At 45.9% G+C, this 21083-nt stretch overlaps 1 protein-coding gene across 1 annotated transcript; it reads right to left on the reverse strand.

Moving 5' to 3' along the window:
- Positions 1-1466: 1466 nt before the first annotated feature.
- Positions 1467-16683, reverse strand: LOC126528604 (uncharacterized). Its single transcript, XM_050176457.3, has 5 exons — positions 16551-16683; positions 15179-15332; positions 9249-9466; positions 4885-5171; positions 1467-1966 (listed from the first exon to the last, which is right to left on the reverse strand). Exons 1-5 carry the CDS (start codon positions 16566-16568, stop codon positions 1663-1665), a joined length of 981 nt encoding a protein of 326 aa, XP_050032414.2. The 5' UTR covers positions 16569-16683; the 3' UTR covers positions 1467-1662.
- Positions 16684-21083: the final 4400 nt, after the last annotated feature.

Genomic DNA, 21083 nt, shown 5'->3' on the forward strand with positions numbered 1-21083 from the left:
TCGTCGCGCTAGAGCACAACTGGTCAAGCTGAGGGTTGGTTGCGTGAACATGCACGAACGTTTATACAGACAAGGGCGTGTGGCAAGTCCATTGTGTACGTCTTGTGGCTGCTACGAGACACTTCAGCACCTCATATTTCAGTGTGCCGCTTTCAGTGCGCAGCGCATGTCGCTAGTGAGAAACTATCATCTCCTTGACCTGCGGTGTGCGACACTCGAGGAATGTTTATACCCCAGTGGTTGTGCATCTAAACGTGATCAGGCCCATCGTGCCCTACTAACCTTTCTAGAGTTAACTAACCTAGGTTCACGTTTGTAGCGTGAACATTCAACATTCTGTAGTAGCGTGACCTTCAGTGACCGGCCCTACTGTGTGCGATCTGTATTGTGTCCTAACGCTTCTTCCTTCGAAGATGGGAGGTAGCGGCTTCAAACACCTTGTAGTGTATATTGTGAACCGTCTACCGGTGAAACGGTGATTGCGTGCAGGTATGCTTGGCGTCTCTTCGTGGAGCGCACAATTAGCCGCATAGCGAACAAGCCATGGATGTGATTGATAATTGTGGAGGCTATTCGACGCGGCGTCACTCTAATCCCGGCTGCAGAGTCGAAGCTCGGCAGAACAACGTGCGTAGTGTACTGTGTTCTACTTTAGTCTTTAGATTTCTGCTGTTGCTCTTCTTTTCCTCTTTCCTCCTCTCCTTCCTATCTCCCATTTCTGTGTTGCTATCACCCCCCTTGAGAAGAGTAGGCAGGCGTTGTGCCCCTTCCGGTGGCAGTTGCCAGCCTGCTCCTCACTTTCCCTTTCCTGTTAACTGTGTATATGTGTATATGTGTTCAAAACAAATATTAATAATAATAGGGCACGTTGCTACTTTAGAGTTAGGCACTTACTTAATTTTAAAAATGTGAACCGGTTCCCATTTCCAATTTTCTTTATTACTAATAACTGACATCTTTTGACGACTGAAAGCTAGGCCTAGTGAACTGTAACGCCACAGTGGATCGAGGGCTTGGAATGGATGCCAACACTAGCGATTGTTTCGTCTGCAATGCAACCAGAAGAACAAGTTCGCTTCAGCGTTTTCTCACATGACGAATCTGTCGGTGAAGGCTGGGAATCAAATTCGCGATCTTATGCTCAGCCCTCAGTACCATGAGAACTGAAATCCTTACCAGTTCAAAGTCTTTGTGCGTCATTGTGTCAGAGCAATACAGTGATTTCCCTTGCAAAATCAATGCCTGAACAGAACCTTTTGTTTTATAGACGCTCGTCTCAACAAGGTGATTTTAATCGTGCGTGTTGTTTTGTGTGGCTTGTGCGATCTGTGAAGGGCACTTCACGCATCCTTTCATCGCTCATCACTCCTGCCTCAGGTAGCACGCTTCAGGTGGGCAGCCAAACAAAGCTGTTCAGCATTCATTTAAAGAAGGCCTGCAACAATTTCTGCAAATTTCTGCCAACAATTGCCATCATCCTTCGTCTGAACCTTCACTTCGAATGTCAGAGTACTAAATTTGTGACTGAGAGGGCCCCCATGCGCCTACCCCTTTCAGTGTCCGTCGCATCTAGAGGAAAACCTGCTCGCGCGAAACTGCGATTATTGCCATCGCATTTCGGCGACAGCTGCGTTTAAGGTCATCGTCCTCTGGCCACTGCGTTCACGACCGCTGTAGCCGGAGTGCTTGGCGCCCGCGGCGCGCCCTAGCGGCGGCGATGGCGGCGAGCTTCTTCTTGAACGCGTCGTCGGTGCGCGGCTTGCACAGCTCGGAGATGAACACGAGGCACGATACTCCGGCGCAAGCGAGCCAGAGCACGAACACTCCGAAGACGTCGGCGAAGGCCAGCGTGGACGCCACTTGCTCGGGGCCCGAGGAGGAGGACGATCCGCCGCAGCGGCTCACGTCGCCCGTGGCACGGGTCCACCAGTGGTTGACAAGACCGGCCTCCACCAGGCGTCGGATTCTGCGAGAGAGTGCGAGAGTGACCACGCTGTGACCCCTTGAAGGCTTGATGTAGAATGACCCCCATCATTAGCACTGTAATGCCCAAACACCGTTCCACATCGAGGAAAATTGGAAGGAATTGTTGACATTTACTTCTGGCCATGGAGAGTGCATTTGTGCAAGCAATTCAAAGCTTCTTTTTCCGCTTTGACCGAATTACTGTGCTAAATATTATTAACTATTAGCAACTGAAACATCACTCCAGCATATTCATAACGCAACTATTGGCTTTGCTTTATGCTTGCCACGCTTAAATCCGCATTTTGAGGGGTCAAACTTAGGGTAGGATATATCATGCTTTGGGCGTCGCAGGGTTAAGAGAAAGCTTAAGTTCGTGTCCGACTCAGATATTTCCTTATTCAAGTACGCGTAAAACGCAGAAATGTTCTCATTCGAAATTTTGCGACAAATGATTAAAATTTTAGTGATTTTTAGTAATTCTTTAATGGCGCATTTTAGTTTTTCGTGCAACTAATATGCGCCTCCTTGAGCGATCTAGCTCAACTGCTAAAATTGTGCTATCTGCTACAGGTGATTTAAAAAAATATTTGGTCGTATTTGCAGAAACATTTGGTATAGTTATAGTATAGTTACGTTGTGATTGCTCCGTGACTGGTCGCTCGAGGCACTTTACGCGTATTCGCGGCCTTCTTTCACGCTCGTAAAAAACTTTTGTCCAACGCGTATTGAGCAAGAGAAAACTGTATTGGAAGTTTTTTCATGTTGCTGTACAAATTTCTCATTGACACTTTTCATCTAATTATAACATTTGAGAAGTTGATTAAGTAATTAAGACTAATTACGTAATACGGGGGAATGAAAAAAAAATTATTTCAGTATCTCGAAGCGACGGCAAGCAATATTACCTTGGTTCTGTCCAGCTACGTGCACTTGCACGCTTTTAAATCGTGGTGCACGATATTTGCGACACCCTGTTTATAGTCCAGCAGAAGTTTTTGTTGGGCTAGTTGATGCATGTTACTGAAGTACTAAAGCGCCAAACAGACGACACAAAGAGACACGGACGAGCGCTTACTAACAACGGATGCTTTATTGTCAGAAATACACAATATATGCGCAAATCTGGCAGCGCAAATCACACGTTGTCGAAAATCACATGGTAACAGGCAAAAGGCGATAAAATGATTGTAAAAGATGACGATCGCGACAATGACACGTGGTGTACAGGACCAAAGGACCATAAATGATAATGGTTACGTGATACACAAAACACCGCTGTAAGGGAGTAACCCATTAAAAACTAAAAGATGAATATTTTTCTCAAAGCGCAGGCGGCGCAGGCGGTGCAGCAACGTGCTCAGTTCTGACTAAGGGCTTCTAAAAAGGACAGTTCACTTTAATACAGAATTTTTGATGGTTCGCAGGCGCATTCCAGGCCCTTCCTTTTAATGTGGAAGGCTTCCTTCAGCTCACGGGCAACGCTGTCTCGACTTCTGTCCAGAACAATGTTATCTCGTAGGGGAGGCTTGCACCCGCACTCTTTGCAATGGATGGCCATATTGGTAGCAGTTCCTTTTTCCTGTGAGCGTTCGTGTTCTTTTAGCCTTTCATTTAAACATCTCCCCGTTTGTCCAATGTAAACTTTTTTGCTTGAGAGCGGAATTTCAAAAACCACCCCTTCCTTGCAACTGACAAGCTGATAATAATAATATTATTATTAATAATAACAATTTATTGATAACTTGAGAATCATACAATGGAAGAAAGGTGCCTGCCAAAGCCGCAGTGGGCTTTAACGGCAGTGCCTGGCAGACAGCGACAGAGCCATCTGTAACACGTTATTAGTTTGTAGGCAACAGTGAGAAAAAACACACATACTCACGCATGACAGGCTTCCGACCACGCATTAATGTGTCTAAGAGCCTTTCTGAGACCATATTTCGTGTTCACATCTTGTATGCTTTGGGGAAGTAAATTTAACATTGCTGGGACATAATAGTTACGGAGTCTTCGACCATATCTCGCCTTACAGCGGGGTGTAACATAAGGATTCTTTGGTCTCAGGCAACGAACAGGCACATAAGGAATCTTATACTGGCTTATCCAAAAATGCGTCACGATAATAGTTTCTAGCAGCAAAGAATTGAAATCAGGTAAACACAAAGTTTTGAACACATAAGATTTGGGGGAGACATCATAAGCAACATGCTTCAGAATGCCACGAAGGACGGAGTTGACCCGGTTTACCAAATGTTAGCGCCATGACCATATGTAGATATCCCATACCGGATTACACTGTAGCATAAGGCATGTACTACAAGCTTTCGGACAGACAATGGCATGTAAAATTTAATATTATACAAAGCACAAGACACTGTGCGAAGTTTTTGACAAATATATGCGGAATGAGAGTTCCAGGATAACTCACTATAAAAAAAACACCAAGGTATTTATTTGAACAAGCCTATTGCACAGGGTCACACGAACAGGGATTGCAGGGATCGGTATGCAGGGAACAGGGATCGGTATGCTGGGTTCCGCAGGTCACGCGTTCTGTTTTCTGGTTGTTAACGCGAGTGCACAATGTAGCAAGTTTTGAAGGGGCTGAGAAAACAACCGGGTCTCTGAATTTACTCGCGCCTTTTTTTCAGATTGTGAGCTGCACGGTGAGAGTACGGTATGACTACGGGTTTTAATCTCCTGGTTTGTTCTTGCGTGTTTTTTCTTGCTTTACCTTTTATCTTCTGGAGCAGGCACTCTACAACTGAAGTTAAAAAGCCTCAGTTTTTAGTAAGCGCTCGTTCGTATCTCTTCGTGCGTCGTCTGTTTGGCGCTCTAGTAGTTCAATAACCGTTTATAGTCACCGTGCCAGCGTGGCCGGTGTCACTTCAAGACTTCGTTGACCGACGTACTTACACCTTGTTGATGTCCCTGAACAGTGCCGGGTCGATGTCCTTGCGGGCGAAGCTGTTGAGCGGGTGGGAGACGAGTCCCTCGCGGGCCAGGTAGAACTCGGCGCCCTCGTACGACTGGCACACGGACGAGATTCGGAACACAAGCGAGGTGCCGTCGCTGATGACGGCCGCGCGACCCCGCACCACCCGCCGCAACAGGGACTGGCCGTAGAGCACGGAGGCGGGCACGGCAGTGCCCCGGTCTCGCACCACTCGCCCAATCTGACGGAGCTCGGGATTGGTCGAATGCTGCGAGAGAAAGAGAAATTAGTGCTGCATTTACAGGAAGAGGAGGAGGAGGAGGAAATTGAGAGAGAGAGATTAACCAGTGAAAGTGCCGGCTTGCTACCCTGTGTGGGGTCATCATCATCATGAGCCTAGTTACGCCCACTGCAGGGCAAAAGCCTCTCCCATACTCCTCCAACAACCCCGGTCATGTACTAATTGTGGCCATGTCGTCCCTGCAAACTTCTTAATCTCATCCGCCCACCTAACTTTCTGCCGCCCCCTGCTACGCTTCCCTTCTTATGAAATTCAGTCCGTAACACTTAATGACCATCGATTATATTCCCTCCTCATTACATGTCCTGCCCATGCCCATTTCTTTTTCTTTATTTCAACTAAGCTGTCATTAACTCACGTTTATTCCCTCAACCAATCTGCTCTCTTCTTATCCCCTTAACGTTACACCCACCATTCTTTATATTGCTCATTGCGTCGTTCTCAATTTAAGTAGAAACTTTTTCGTAAGCCTCCAGGTTTCTGCCCCGTAGGTGAGTACTGGTAAGACACAGCTGTTATACACTTTTCCCTAGAGGGATAATGGCAACCTGCTGTTCATGGTCTGAGAATGCCGGCCAAACGCACCCCAGCCCATTCTTATTCTTCTGATTATTTCAGTCTCATGATCCGGATCCGCCGTCACTACCTGCCCTATGTAGATGTATTCCCTTACCACTTCCAGTGCCTCGCTACCTATTGTAAATTGCTGTTCTCTTGCGAGACTGTTAAACATTACTTTAGTTTTCTGCAGATTAATTTTTAGACCCACTCTTCTGTTTTCCCTCTCCAGGTCAGTGAGCATGCATTGCAATTTGTCCCCTGAGTTACTAAGCAAGGCAATATCATCAGCAAATCGCAAGTTACTAAGGTATTCTCCATTAACTTTTATCCCCAATTCTTCCCAATCCAGGTCTCTGAATACCTCCTGTAAACACGCTGTGAATAGCATTGAAGAGATAGTATCTCCCTGCCTGTCGCCTTTCTTTATTGGGATTTTGTTGCTTTCTTTATGGAGGACTACGGCGGCTGTGGAGCCGCTATAGATATCTTTCAGTATTTTTACATATGGCTCGTCTGCACCCCGATTCCGTAATGCCTCCATGAATGCTGAGGTTTCGACAGAATCAAACGCTTTCTCGTAATCAGCGAAAGCTATATATAAGGGTTGGTTATATTCCGCACATTTCTCTATCACCTGATTGATAGTGTGAATGTGGCCTATTGTTGAGTAGCCTTTACGGAATGCTGCCTGGTCCTTTGCTTGACAGAAGTCTAAGGTGTTCCTGATTCTATTTGCGATTACCTTAGTAAATACTCTGTAGGAAACTGACAGTAAGCTGACCCGTCTATAATTTTTCAAGTCTTTGGAATCCCCTTTCTTGTGGATTAGGATTATGTACAATGTGGGGCAACCTCCTGTGTGGGGTAAAGGGATTTAAATGATGATAGAAGGAGAGAAGGAAATAAAAACGGAGAGAGAGAGAAACGAAGAGGGGTAAGTAGGGAGGTTAACATAAACCTCCTTAAACTTCGTAAAGTAGCGCCACACTTTGAAGAATGCCGCCTCCTCGCGCTCTCTGGCCGAGGTCGACGTCCCGTCGCTATTGGCCTAATAGCATCACGTGGGCCCTCGCGCCGTGCTTCAGGGCCATTTTCGCTCGAGAAGCGTCTACGGAGTGGCGAGGAGCGCATGTTGGCGCCGTTGCTTCGCTCGAGTGGTGTAGGCGGCGCCACGGTCGAGGAGGGAGCGTGAAAGAGGAGAAACGAGGAGGAGTGAAGGCGGAGGAGGAGATTGTCGCTACTTTACGAAGTTTAAGGGGATTTAGGTTAACCTAGGACGTGGCAGGTTGGCTTCCCTATACTTGGGAAGGGGAAAACGGAAGAACATGTAAGGAGAGAAAAGAAAAATAACAGTCAGTCGTTCACCGTCAGCCGCAAAAAGAAAGAAAGGACGGAGACAATAACTGCACGCACTAACAAGTTCATGCAACGCGCAAGAATTTTCTGAGTCGGTCAGCCATTGCACAAGTCCATAAGAATCGTAGCAACGCACTCAAGGCCTTGTGTGCCGAACCCGGTCCCGACCAGTGTCCTTTAGCACTCTCGCCTCCGTCAAGAAGCCATCGTGCACTTTGTGAAGCACGGTCTAGAGGACTTGCCACACTGTAATGCGGAGAGTCAAAGAGGAGGTGCCTAATCACCTCCTCGCAGCCGCAGTTCTCGGATGCAGGATCTTCGGCTATTCTAATGCTGCATTTAAGGACTTTTGAAGCGTTATAGGGTGTCATAAATTTTACAGTTTCCCTTGTTTTCACAGCAAAACATTTTAACGTAGTTCCGCCAAGGTTATTGTGCCGCGTCGGAGGCCGTCGTGCGACGGCGTGGTCGATATGAAATGTCACTCAAGCTCTCAAAGTGTGTCGGAGTCCCGATTTCCTACTTGAAGCACAATAATAAATAATTGCATTGTAAAAGTTACCTTGCGTCTATTTTATTCGAATAGACGACATTTCTGCGCCACTTCTTTCTCTTTCTTTGTTACCCAGTAGTCCATTTTTCTCGTTTCACACGTCGCGCGTAATACCGGCTCAACCCGACCAACGCCGCCGACACCGACGCCGACGACACCGGCTTTTCTGCGACACGAGCTCCTTAACGCTGTCGCGTTAATATTTGGTGTCAACTAAGAGTCTGTACGGCTTCTGCGGTCAAAGGCTGTCATCATAATGCTGCAACGTCACTAACCGTCGTCACTAACCCGTGTATCCAGAAATGCATCTTAACTTTACGCCCCATGCTTGACTTGACCTAACTTACGCCTGGCGTGAATGCGCCCAAGTCGCTCATTGCGTTTCCTTCGGCGTGTTCGCGGCAGGCGCGCATTTTAGATGAAGTCAAGCATGGCACTCAAGTCAAGATGCGTTTAGGAATACGGGGTCAGGAGAGTTTGCTTCAAAATTGAATTGAGCTTCAGTGTAGGCCGAGTCTGAAGTCACGGGCTGCCTGACAGAGGTATCTGCAGGTGCACGCAGCAGCGAGCGCATACGAAACAGACTACAGGTGTACTTACGCACCAAATATGAGAGTAAAACATTCTGCGCGTACAAAACAAGTCAGCTTGACGACCGGCCTGCATATGATATAGATACAATGTTCAGATTTGTAAAATCAATTATATTTAGGACTCTCCGGCAGAAATATCTCAAGCCGCATATTAGAACAATTAAGCATTGCGCATTGCCCAACAGTCTAGTCAGTGCAGATAGCGCGCCCTCTGCTCGTGATACGGTGCCTTTAAAGCTGTGTATGTGTTATACATGCGTTACTGTACTCTGACGAAGGCTGGCCCACCAGCCGAAAACGTTAAGTGAGAGAAGTCTTCCAAAAAGTTCGTTGTCTCTTTCCTGCGTATATATATATATATATTGTCGCGTGGAGTGACGTATGAAGAACACAGTAGTAATACTGTGAAAGACGAAACTAACTTTTATTGGGCGAACCTGTGCCCACAAAAACAGGCTACACTTAAAGAATGGCGACCACGGCGAACACAGTCGGCGATCGTCAAAATCTGATCAGCTGGTCAAGCGCGTCGGCTTTTATAAATCAGTCGTCGAATGTTCCAGGGTAACCCCTAGGACCCGCGTGCCTTCCACAAAGTTCTACACCATTCGCGTCGCGCATACATACAATCCGATTACACAAGGTTCGGCGGCAACAGACAGCGGATAGAAGCATCGATAACATTCCTGAAGCTTCCGATACATGTAGACGTGTCCTGCGCCAAGCGATAACATTTCTTAGACGTTAAAAGCGCTCACCCGTAAAAGATAAACGAGTTCACGTGTCAATATATATATATATATATATATATATATATATATATATGAGAGAGAGAGAGAGATGCTCTTCTAAGCCCACATCTCCTCTGTATAGCTCCACCACGTAAAACCGGACGTCACCACACTTCATACACAAACACGCACCTTTTCTTTTCAGCGTTGATGCTCCTAAATGCTAAGACATTAGAAACCCGAGACTCACGGCCACCATGGCGACGTACGAGGTGCCGAGCCACATGTGAGGCACGGTGTGCGGCCTCAGCACCAGGTGGCGCACGCTCTCGATCTTCTCCACCTCGGACTTGATCATGAGGCAGGCGCGCATGTGGCCGCAGAAGGCGTTCATCAGCACCAGGGTGGCCAGCCACCAGGCGGCACTCAGCAGGCGTTCGCCGCCGTGCGAGGGAGCCTGCGCCGAAGCTGTGGGGGAAAAAACGAAATCAGGAAAGAAGCAATTTATGATAACTCATAGGGAAGCTCATTACTTTTCGAAGCGAGATCGGGATGTTTAGAACACGCACCTATAAAGCGAGATATAAGGAGGAGCAAGAAGCATGTGCTTGGGGCTGCGGTAAAGCTAGGGAAACTATTGAGCATGTTTTGTTAGAATGTGAAGACGTCTGCCCAGCGGTCGATTGAGGCACCACTGGCCTCCTTGAAGCCCTTGGGATCAGCGAGAGCAGGGGAAAAGTGAACATCCCCGCAATAGAGATTAGTAAGAGGCGATTGGAAGATTGGTGGAATTAGGGAAACGACAAAATACGGAGGCGTACAAAAGCAAAGTTCGCAATAGGGGGTCAGAAAACTTGGTTGTGGGAGTCCATAGTGTTTTCTTTTCTTTTTTTTTCTTTCTTTACTTAGGTAGGACATTTTGCAGTACATTAGCAAGAGCTTGGTGGCGCAACCCAGCACCCCGTTCCAAAGGGGACGCTCATAACATCCATCCATCCCTTCATCCAAAAGGATTCGTTTGAAACAGCGTCAGCTTTTATTGCGAAGCAATACTACTTTAGGTCGCACTTCAGCCCGTTCCGTGGCGAGGCGGTGGTAGGCACCATTGAGCTTTAGCGTGACCTCGCTGCGTGACGTCACACCACGTGACCTAGAGTGACGTCACACCAACTGTGTAAAAACGGGGTCCCATCTCACGCCGTCGCGAGGCGAGGCGGTAGCCACCAACGGCGGCCTAACTCCCGCTCCTCTCACCAGGGGCGCGGCGCGGCGCCCGAGTCATCCTCGCGTGTCGCGACATCAGCAGCAGCCTCCTCGCAGCCGCCGACGTTCGGCGGGTGTCGAGCATCGAGAACGTCGTCATGCGCTACTTGGACCTCTCGTCCTTCAGCTCGATACGGGCGTTCGCCAACGGCGTGCTCAAGTCCGAGATGCACCTGGACGTGCTGGTGCTTAGATGATTCACTGTAAGCCGTAACACTAGCATAACCCAAGTCTACCCCCAGCCATACTACCAGCTGATCCGAGAATAACACACTATTGCTTCGCAATCACCAGGTTTAACCAAGCTAAGCCACGGCCGTTTTTTTGGAACGCCTTCTTTATCAACGGCAAGAAAGGTTGCGTCAGCACGCACGTTTTGTTTCAGTGTCGCAGGCATTGTGGACTCGATAGAAAAAAATTGCCAGCGCCGGGAACGGGTAGTTTCACTGCCTTGCAACGAAACTCTTCTCTATCCCTCGTGAGGAAAACGGATTGAGAAGTCTTTGTGAATTGCATGTAGGCCCCCCGTCCGTCCAGCGTAAGGTGCGCAGGGGTGATGTTTAATCACATACGGACATGCATTTGAATAGGCGTGCGAGTTGAAAATTTACAGCTAGTGAGCGTAGGAAGTGTGCATAGTGTAGTGAAACCCTTGCTTTGCTTCTAATGGAATGTTGAAGACCATAAGTGTTGGCGGGCGCACTACGTTTAGCGCACTGTTTAGTGCACGCTGAGTGAACGTAGTCTTCACTTATATTCTACTGATGATGTCACTGGAGCAGGATGTGCCAGAGGTATTGTTCTTAAGGGCGATTACATACAATACTTATCGAAAAAGAAAATAGTCAAGCTGCCTTACTCTACGCTACCTTATGGATGTCCAGTGCTCAGCGGTTGAAACGCAGTACTCTGAGCGCGCCACATATACTAACAGCGAAGTGCATTCGCTTTTATATGCATGCGCTCGCGTGACAGGGAAATAAATATGTGCCTTCTATTGAAGTCTACTATATTCGGTGACAACCGAAGGATTCAGTACAAGCTGCACTCGCAATAATGCACTGCACGTGCACTTCACCTCAGAGCCGAGCCAGCCAGAGTCTTCTCAGAGGTTAATGGCTTTGCTCTTCTAGTCTAAATGCTTAGCTAATTGGAAAATAAAAGCTCGTTGTTTCGACCTCAAATAAGCACTGACATGAGGATTGCCCATAAAATGTGCCGAGACGTTCAGGATTCATCCTGAAGCCAGTGACAGAAATGTAGTTTTGTACGAATAAAACAGCCATTTTCAGCACGTAAGACCACTGGACGTCACGGAAATAAGCGAGTTGGCTGATGCACCTATGCAAATCGCGTTTGCGTTCGGCAGCGTACATAATTATAACCTTTTATTACGTTGTCGCCGACTATAGTTTGCCAAAACTTGGTTTATGCATGCACAGCCGCTTAAGGTGACCGCCAATACTCGGGCTCCTCGCTCAGCAATTGGCTTTCACAGCTCCCTCTTTATCAACGACTCCATCCTCTCTCTGCCACGCGAGCCTCAGTGGTCGACAAGATGTGACGAGAAAGTGCGCCTTATCGCCGAGCTCTCAAATCTTATCGCCCGTTGCAGTGACTGGCTTCGCTGCAGTACTATCATGAGGACTCTTTTCCCTCGATTCTCTTTCACTTCTTATCACCCGTCGTAGGTAATGACTGATAGTGACGATAACGAGGGCTTGGCGTCATGCCAGCCAAGGACGAAGGGCAAAACGAATAGAAGACGAAAAGAGCCGTTACGCAATACGACTCTGAAATACAGGGCGACCACCAACAACCTGCCAGCTGGGCGTCGTTAGCTGAGCAACAAACAGGTCTCGTAAAGCACGTATGCTAGAATTATTCATAAGAGAAGATTTCAGCCAATCCTAATGCTGCGCATACATTTAGCTAAGGTGGCCCGTCAGTGGCAAAGGGCACTTGTGAACGAAAGATCTTTGTGAATTCAACCCCAGAAGTTTGCCAGTGGACTACGTCAGATGGTGCAAGCGCAATATGCAGGCCGTACGTTCCGGCGCTCTGGAAAAAAATTTGGAGATAGTGGACAGGCCCTATACGCTCTGAACAGTGAATGCAAGTTTCGCCCCGGCAGCACACATTCAGGCACTAAAACCTGCGCGCCCATAATATTGTCATCAACACTTTCTTGATCAGCCTCTTTTGTTTCCATACCAGTTTTAAGTCCTCTCTCGGCGATCTCGATCACCCCTGTTTTACACCAGTTGACTCCTTTCAATTGCTTAAAAATTCTTACACCTTGTCACACCACCGAACCTCCAGCTCACTTTAAGTGCATTTGCTTCCCCTGGGCATCCGACCTGCTGCCCTATTACGTAACCAGTTGTTCGCTGTATGCGCGAAATACTTTGGGCAGCTCCGCTTCCTCTGCACTTCAACTTGAATATCTGTTAGGCACTTTTGCTTACTAACCACGAGGCGTCACTAAATTATACTACAGTCTTTATATCTCTTAACGTCAAACATATAATTTTCCTTTCCATCGCTCTCACCACCTTTTTTAGTTTCTTTTTCTGAAGTTTCATTGTTAACCTTCAAAGTTCAGTCACATAAGTTAGTTTTGGTAGAGTGCTCTGATTGCATACTACTTCACGTATAACCGTAAGATGCTGTTGATGACTTCAGAGTGGCTGCCGTACAAGCTGAAAGCTATTTTATTCGTCGCATAATTTTCATATTTTGGTATAGAAAACTGTAATAGAGTACAAATCTACGACGTAATTTTTCTCGTTGCCTGTTCTACGAGATTTTGCAGCGCCCATTCATTGATAGATTACGGGAAACACAGTATGCGACCCCTGCAACGCGCTGCATGACGCCCTCTTAGCCCTAATCGTAAGACCGCTGAACATTAAGCACTGTAGACAATTGATGCGTTATTTTAAGTGTGCAATCACTGTTTTTCGAAGTTTGTACCTGTTAACTGAGCATTGCTTTTACGAAGTAGCACTGCTGTATACGTTTACTCTACACCGATGTTGGAGCGTTCTTTCCAAAGCTTCAAAATTTAGTATGCAGAGTGGCTGACCTAACACTGGCGAAGTTGTTAAAAAAGACTGCTGCAATATGTGACTTTGATACCTACGGTGTTCGAATATCATTACTCCTCCACCGTTCGCATACTACTTGAGTGCTAATTATCCGGGGAACATATATGAATAGAGTTAAACGATCTTTCAATTCTTGAATTCACGGCACGACATAAGCTGGGAAAAGAGATCTAGCGTGCTACAGCCTCCTACTCCACATTTTTCATCTCGCTATGCCTTGCGAATAATTTATGCCGAGCTTTACTCATAGAGCATGATGTGTTTACTATTAGCGGCGAAATTCTAAAAATGCCATATGATTGCACACCCAAACGCTGCGACAGCGGTGGCCCCTAACGCGATTTTAAGGAACTAGTTGCGTTAAATCGGACACAGTCAACCTCCCTGCCATTACGTGGGCTGTAGACACGAACTTTACGCAGAAACAGGCCGTTTGCTATCATGGAAAGCAAACACTGACGCCTTGCCGATTCCAGTCGTGTGTACCGAGCAGACTTGTACACGTTACAGAAATATAGGTAACCGATAACAATCAAATTTACTTCATTGCAAAATGCAATTGAGTACAGTTACCAAGCACCGCCCCATGCACGAATGTAAATAAGCCATTACTAAAAGATAATTCATTACTTTCGCATTACTTTCCTCCATGGCTGCTTTTATTACCACTTAACAAATACAGCAAACATAACGAACTGCTCTGGATCTTTCAGTGCGTCCTTTTCAGCCCTTCACACATTTTTTTTATCTTCACTAAGGATTGCTTGTCAAAACTTTCTTCCTTTGTCTTCGCTTATGTTCTTGTGAAGGCATCTGCGGGCACAGACTGTAAACTTGCTTGTTGGGCGCGTTGGAGAGAACGGTTCTTGTGTAACGCCCGAACACCTCGCACACAAGATTGTGCGTGGTTACTCCATGCTGTGGTGCTCGGGCCTGTGTCCTCCATGAAGCGCAGCGCTTTATGAGTGTATACGAAAGTAGTACACAAGTACATATGAACATCGTTTTCTGACCTCACGCGCCAACAGCATTTCGAGTCTGAATAATCTCCTACCCTTTTATGACTTAGTTGCAGACTTAGCCGTACTGAAGTCCTCTTTTTTTAAACAAAGTCGTTTATGGAATTACTACATCTTCGGATCTACTAGCTACTCTTTCACTATGGTTTCCGCAGCAGATCTACCAGGCAACGTAGACGTTTTCTCGTTTCTGCCTCTTTCAGCAGACATCCGCCTCTACATAGTGTGTAAAGACTTTACAACTGACATTTTGGTATCTTTCAAAACTAGTTTTCTTCTTTCCAGCTGCGCTCCTCTCCCGACTTCTCATAGTTATTTCTCTCCTTCCGTGCAAGTTCTCTGTCCCTGTGCTATGTGCTATGTATTTATGTACTGTTGTTCATTACGCAGCTGTTTATCCAGTCATTTTACTGTTTTTATTTCATTTTATTTTTATACCGGATCTTTTAGTAGTAGTTATTTTATATTTCTACCTTTTTTATGTTTATGTGCCATAGCACCGATACAGTATTGTTTCTTGACAGATTAACGTATTGTTACTATTATTGGTAGTAGTAGTAGTATGTGATGTTTAAATATATATGCACTTGAAAGAGAGTAAAGGAAAAGGAAACAGCAGGCCTGCCTACTCTTCATAAAGGAGCAGCGAAAAACATAGATCTGGAAGAGCATAAAAAAAGGAAGCTGGCATATGGGCCTATAACGCACGTAGGAAAAGATCCTACAGCATTTGTGCAAATGCATGCAAATTCTTGATTTAAGGCACGCGAGGCAAAGTATCTGCTCACCTTCGAAAAAGAGGTTCTCCAGGTACTGCCAGACAGCATCGCTAAAGAAGCCGTAGAAAGAGTAGCTCCGTCCTTTTCTTGACGCATGCATTGAATTGAACAGAGCCGTGACCAGAGACACGATCACCAGGGCTACGCTCAGAAACATCCACACCTGCAACGGACGGAAGAGCGCAACTTAAAGAAAAGCCACATATTGGAACTGATTCTGCCAGCCATTCCATGACCACTCTTTTTCTTCTATGTGCACCTTGAGTTACGTATCCCTGGTGCTCATTTTTTTCGTTTTTTTAATGGCATTAAGACATTTGGTAGCACATGTTTGCCTTATGATCGTCTGATGCTTGTTGACTTCTTCCTAAGTATGCACGACGCTTCGGCACCCAGCTTAAATGTCTATAAACCACAATAAGTTTCCTCGTGCCGCTTAACTGTGCAGATCATTGCGTGGAATACGCAAATTTGTCTCCCGATTTGTAGCGTAATTACTGTTTTACACCTCACCACGTTCGCCCAGTTAAGGCTTTGTATGCGCCCGAGACGCCATAATTTACACCTATGCTTACTTTTTGACTATAGGCGTATCCATTTGCTTCTCTAGGAAAATTAATGTGGAGAAAAGTACAAAGTGCAGCATGGTTCAGCACTAGAGAAGAGACCTCACTGGTAAGTAACCAACACTTGCTACCGTGAACTAGAGTTCAAAATGTATAGGCCTTTTATACAGTGTTTCAATTGAAGAAAGTTAATTTGATATTGCGTACCAAGATTGGGCACAGAAGCACCTAATTTTAATTCCTTTCGCTCAAACAGAACCACCACCTAGGCCCGATGAAGCCAAAGCCCGCAACGGAAATGACTTCGCACCCAACACATTATTTTTGTCTGCATTGATACCGATCCACAGGCCGTAATATGCTCGCTTTATACACACTAAAAAAAAAACGCTTCCTGCATCTCACTACCGATTTGTCACTTCTGCCACGCTACGTCCTATTAGGGTTTAGACGAGCCAAGAATATTGTCCGCAATTTAAGCGAGATGGCAGTAGAACAATGAAAGTGGATGGGAAAAGTTCAGGAAGTAACCCTGGTTTTGCACTCCGCCAGACTAACTTGAACGACGTTGAACATCCTTAAGCATTGGACATGTACGCGAACCGAATCACGGCACTTTTTCCCGAACGTCGTCCACATCGAGTTTAACAGAAATTTGAGTGCGCTTAACCACGCAATGTGGCTACAAACCATGGGAATGCTTTGACTGTTTTCCTCCAACATACACTTTGGCTGTTTGGAGGAGACTGGATGCCATTTTCCACCTAGAATCGCACGAAATACAGATCAAACATGTTTGCCTGCCGCCAACGCACCATCCAATCGAAGGCCATGATGTATCCGAAGACGCTGCTCTCTTGAGCGGTCGTTCGGCCCGCCAAAATGCGTAGTTCCTCCAGGAAGAAGACGGCCGATGGCTGCGCTATCTCCAGACGCTCGGTGGCAGGAAAGAAAGGTCCCATGGCCAGGTCGCTCTCCTATATCGTGAAAAGCGATCACTCAATGTTTGTTCTGTAGGTTGAATGACACTCAGCTGCTCATGCTAGGTTAGAGGCGCAGTACGCTCAACAAACACAATCGTTGTAGTCAAAAGCGCAATTAGCTGCCGGGGCTTCTTCGACGTAGACTGACATATTGCGCAGCGGTATGTGTGTGATATACCGCCTATGAATGGGAACTGCCGGTGTTGAACCCTCAGTCTTCGAGTGTTGCCAACACGACTGCTTAGGTGTTGTCAACCGCGTGAACAACATTTTCTAGATCCTGAGATAACTACCTTGAAATGTTCTGCAGGACTTTTCAGGACGCTGCCAGATTAATAGTTATGCTTACGCCAGAACAGTCATACACGTGACCATTTGAGGACGTTTCGCTCTATGGCTAAGACGTACTTTTCTTTGTAGCTTCCACTCGCGAGGCGTTAAGAAAAAATCTCATAAGCACAAGAACTATGCTGCCTTTTACAACTTCTTGTCGTAACATTTGCGCGGCTTATATTTCTCTTTGAATACATTTCTTTATATTCATAGTTCAATGAACTTGTGTAGCACGTAGCCGACTCACGTTCCGATGGAGCATGCCCATGGAGCCTGTCCAGGAGCCGTTAGCCTGGGGGCTCCCCGTAGTCACCTCCCTTGGTACGCCGATAGTGTAACTGTTGCAATGAGCATTCCACTGAGCAATAAACTTCAATAATTTCCTTGAGAGTACGAGGATTTAAGTTTCGCAGGTAAACTGCCACTTCAGAAACTAACAAACCTGAGGAATAAATGCAGACGGGTAAGATACGTATGCTTCCTTCCATACAACACGAGCATTAATGCCCCATTCTTAAAAATTTCACCGGCATTTTGAACTGTCAAGTTTTTTTCAATGCTGGCGTTTAATTCTATTTATCAGTTATAGTGTACGGACGTATACCTGCAAGCACCATATTTATTGCTTTGCGCACAGCTTGAGAAAGTTAGGTAATGTTGATTGAGAGATTTCAGAAAAAATAGAAAAGACAAACACGTTTCAACTGCACTTGAAAAACCCGAACGCCATTTCATAGTTTTGCTATATACATTTGTATGGAGGTATTAATTGTGGTTCAACAGATAGTCCGAAGCAACCATGCCGCCAGCGAGAATTATACATTTGTATGGAGGTATTACTTGTGATTCGACAGATAGTCCGAAGCAACCATGCCGCCAGCAAGAATTACTTCAACGAGAAAATTAAATCATTTGACTCACTTGAAGCGTAGGACTGAAACCAGAGAGTTGAAGATGTTGCCAAGGGGGCCGGAAAGTATAGGGCGGCCATCAGGGCCTTGAACCATCGTTGTGTGCGGCTTGTACTGATCATAAGAACATGAGTAGTGCGTATTCTTCAAATGAAATACACTTTTTGTTTTACAACAGTGCAATAATGCACTTCATAAAAGAACTTCAAGAACGTATACAAAGTGCGCAGCATTTACTGATCATTTCTGAGCACATAAGCTTCAATACGTATACGGGCGGCAATATTTACAAACTGCGTCATATTGTTTGTATGTTTTGTTATATGGATGGGGGTTGAGTGCACTAATTTGGAAAGCGAAAAGTGATTATTTTATTGATGATTGCAAACGTGTGCAGCCAATTCATTTTAGGAACTCCTGAATGTACAGAATGCAAGACACAAAAACGTCAACGCCGTGCAGAAGAAAACAAAAATATGACGGCGTGATTTGTTCGCGTGGTGCAATTTACAACAACTCATCAAAAAATTGTGTTTTGGTCCTGTAAAATGTAGCCGCTCTTTTAAAATCCCTAGTATGGCTGGAGTACCCCAGCATAAGTTACTAATTACTAGTGGTGTGAGTCGGTATCTCCGGGTCACATTGCGTAGGGCCAGATCCGGTTCAAGCCAGCGCTGTTAATTCATAGTGTAGCCCGATCCTTGCAGGGTTGTGAACGCTAAACTGAAGGCTGCGAGTTGCACCCTTCTGCTTCAAAGTGCGGAGATGACTTCTAGTTATTCTGACAGGTTACAAAAATATATTAAATTACATAAAGTGGCGAGGGACAACATTTCATCAACTTTATTTGTGTAACGTGCCCTAACATTATTCGACGTTCTGGTCAACGTTAGTTCTGGTACTCTGTATAAGAGCTCGCGCAAGTATTAGACTTATCCCACACTTTGTGTAAGAAGAGAAGAGATAATGTTGAATGGCAGAAAGGTGGAGAGGTCGGCCTGAGTGAAGTGCCTCTAGCCTGCTACTCCACGCTGGGGAAGGGGTTTGGGGAATAACAGAGGTGGGATGAGAAGAGGAAAGAGGGTGGTGGTACGGCAAATACGATGAGGGCGGCACATCATACTGTATCTGTGCATTGTGAACGTGTACACTTCACACCACAGCACAGTCATCTTAGCGAGCAGAGTTAGAAGTTACTGCAATGTAGCCAGGAGACTGTCTATAGCGTTCATAATTTTAACCACTGTTAGCGCCACTGGCGTATTTAAAGCGGACAATAGCAGCTGCAGGGCGGCGATTATTTGTCGCAGCATGGGTTTGATAACAGAGTCCGATGATGCCATCTGATTGCACTGTCCTCACACTTTGTGTAATGTTTAGATAAAGCAAGCTAGTGACACAGCTTAGCTGTGTTACGCCACAAAGGTCCTTATTGCTGGATATTTGTATTTCTGTTAGTTGTTCAGCTACGATTATACGACATACGACTACAATGCAGTAGTTTTGTTTTGTAAAAACATCAAAGTAATGTTTGCAAGGAAATGACGTTAAACAGCACTTGCTCACATGTGTTTTCTGACATTCCATGCAATGCACACTAAAATATCAGCCAGTAATATAGAGATTGTGAAGCAAACGGGCACAGCAAAATACCCTGCAAACATGGCTTTATGATTATCTTGATGAGCACACTTCGAAGTAATACTTACTGGTATAATGGAGACCCTCAATGTACCTTTGTACATGTTGCTGTACAATTGTAACTGCCGTAGGATAGAAATAAATGGTGACTAGTGCTTGGAAACTAAGTTTTTACCAAATACAACCACTGTTCCAGAAAAGCGACTTCACTTTGGTAGGGCTTTCAAAGCTTTGTCATTCACTTTTATATCCTGTAAATTTTGGTCGCCGACACGCTGCAGCAGTGAGTGATGCAGTAATGTCGATTTTCCTTTGCGCCGCTTAGCGCAAAGATCTGCCCTCTCAAGCTCCACTGACGAATCAGAATGGCTGAACGTAAGCACGTGACCAAATGCAATTTCTGGTGTTTTCTGCGCTTACTAGAGTAAGCCAATGAGATAGAAATGGAGCAGCATTGGCATGCTCCCAAGAACTATGCGTAACATGAGAGGCGATAAATGAGGACTAGACCGGCCCCTCTTGATAGCATAGACAATGAATGGATGGAATACGGCGTTGTTACTAATTCAGCGCTGGGCAGTCAATGGATCTGGTATCGCACGAATGATGAGAAAATTATTTCAAATGTCCCTGTCGAAACGTCACACTGAAGGTCATAAAAGACCGCACGCTCGATACGACGCTATCCATAGTGGGCAGACACCGAAGAACGTCCGCGTTGCAGTGCTTAACTCACAAGCAAAATGGCTTTCATTCGACAAGGAAAAAAAAAAAAGCAGGCCATTATCCCAGTCATGCTCACTAATGCTGGCAACACGGTTTCCAGTCATGCGATTAGAGAGACCCGTGTCGTTACGAGGTGGGACAATGCGACGCACGGATTATTTATCATGCGGCATGCGGGAATCAAAACCGCGGTGACCCGCAATCGCAGGCTCCTGCTCCCACGCAGTCGCAGTCTCCCGTAGGTATCGACATCATATGGGGTAAGCGATTCACAAGCGAGTTTGCGACGTGCTACCATCAATCATCGACAGGATTCCTACAAATGACTTGCCACAATTTCACAGAAAACTATTCATCAAGAACTGCCGATCCCACCATCAGAGGGAAACATTAGGTATTCTTAGGAAGCATCAGTGCAGTCAGCAAGAAATAATCACCAACACAACATTGGAGATGTTGGTCATTATTTGTTTATTTATTTATTTATTTATTTATTTATTTATTTAGTCACAGTTTCGCCAGAAAGGCGAAGCATCGATCGCGATCGTAAATTAGCAGGCAGCCATACGAACTAAGAACAGTACTTTCATCGGCCGTACCAACTTGTAAACGTTCGCTCGCTAACTAAATTAACAAGCATGGTGTCAGCGCGCACAGCAAACCTGAACACATCTCACTCGATCACTGCGGACACTCACTATCGAAATGCTGGCGTAAGAAAACGCGGCAGCAGCAGCACGCGAAGTGACCGTCG

The sequence above is a fragment of the Dermacentor andersoni genome, chromosome 9 (assembly GCF_023375885.2).
Source record: "Dermacentor andersoni chromosome 9, qqDerAnde1_hic_scaffold, whole genome shotgun sequence".
In the NCBI taxonomy this organism is placed as follows: Eukaryota; Metazoa; Arthropoda; class Arachnida; order Ixodida; family Ixodidae; genus Dermacentor; species Dermacentor andersoni.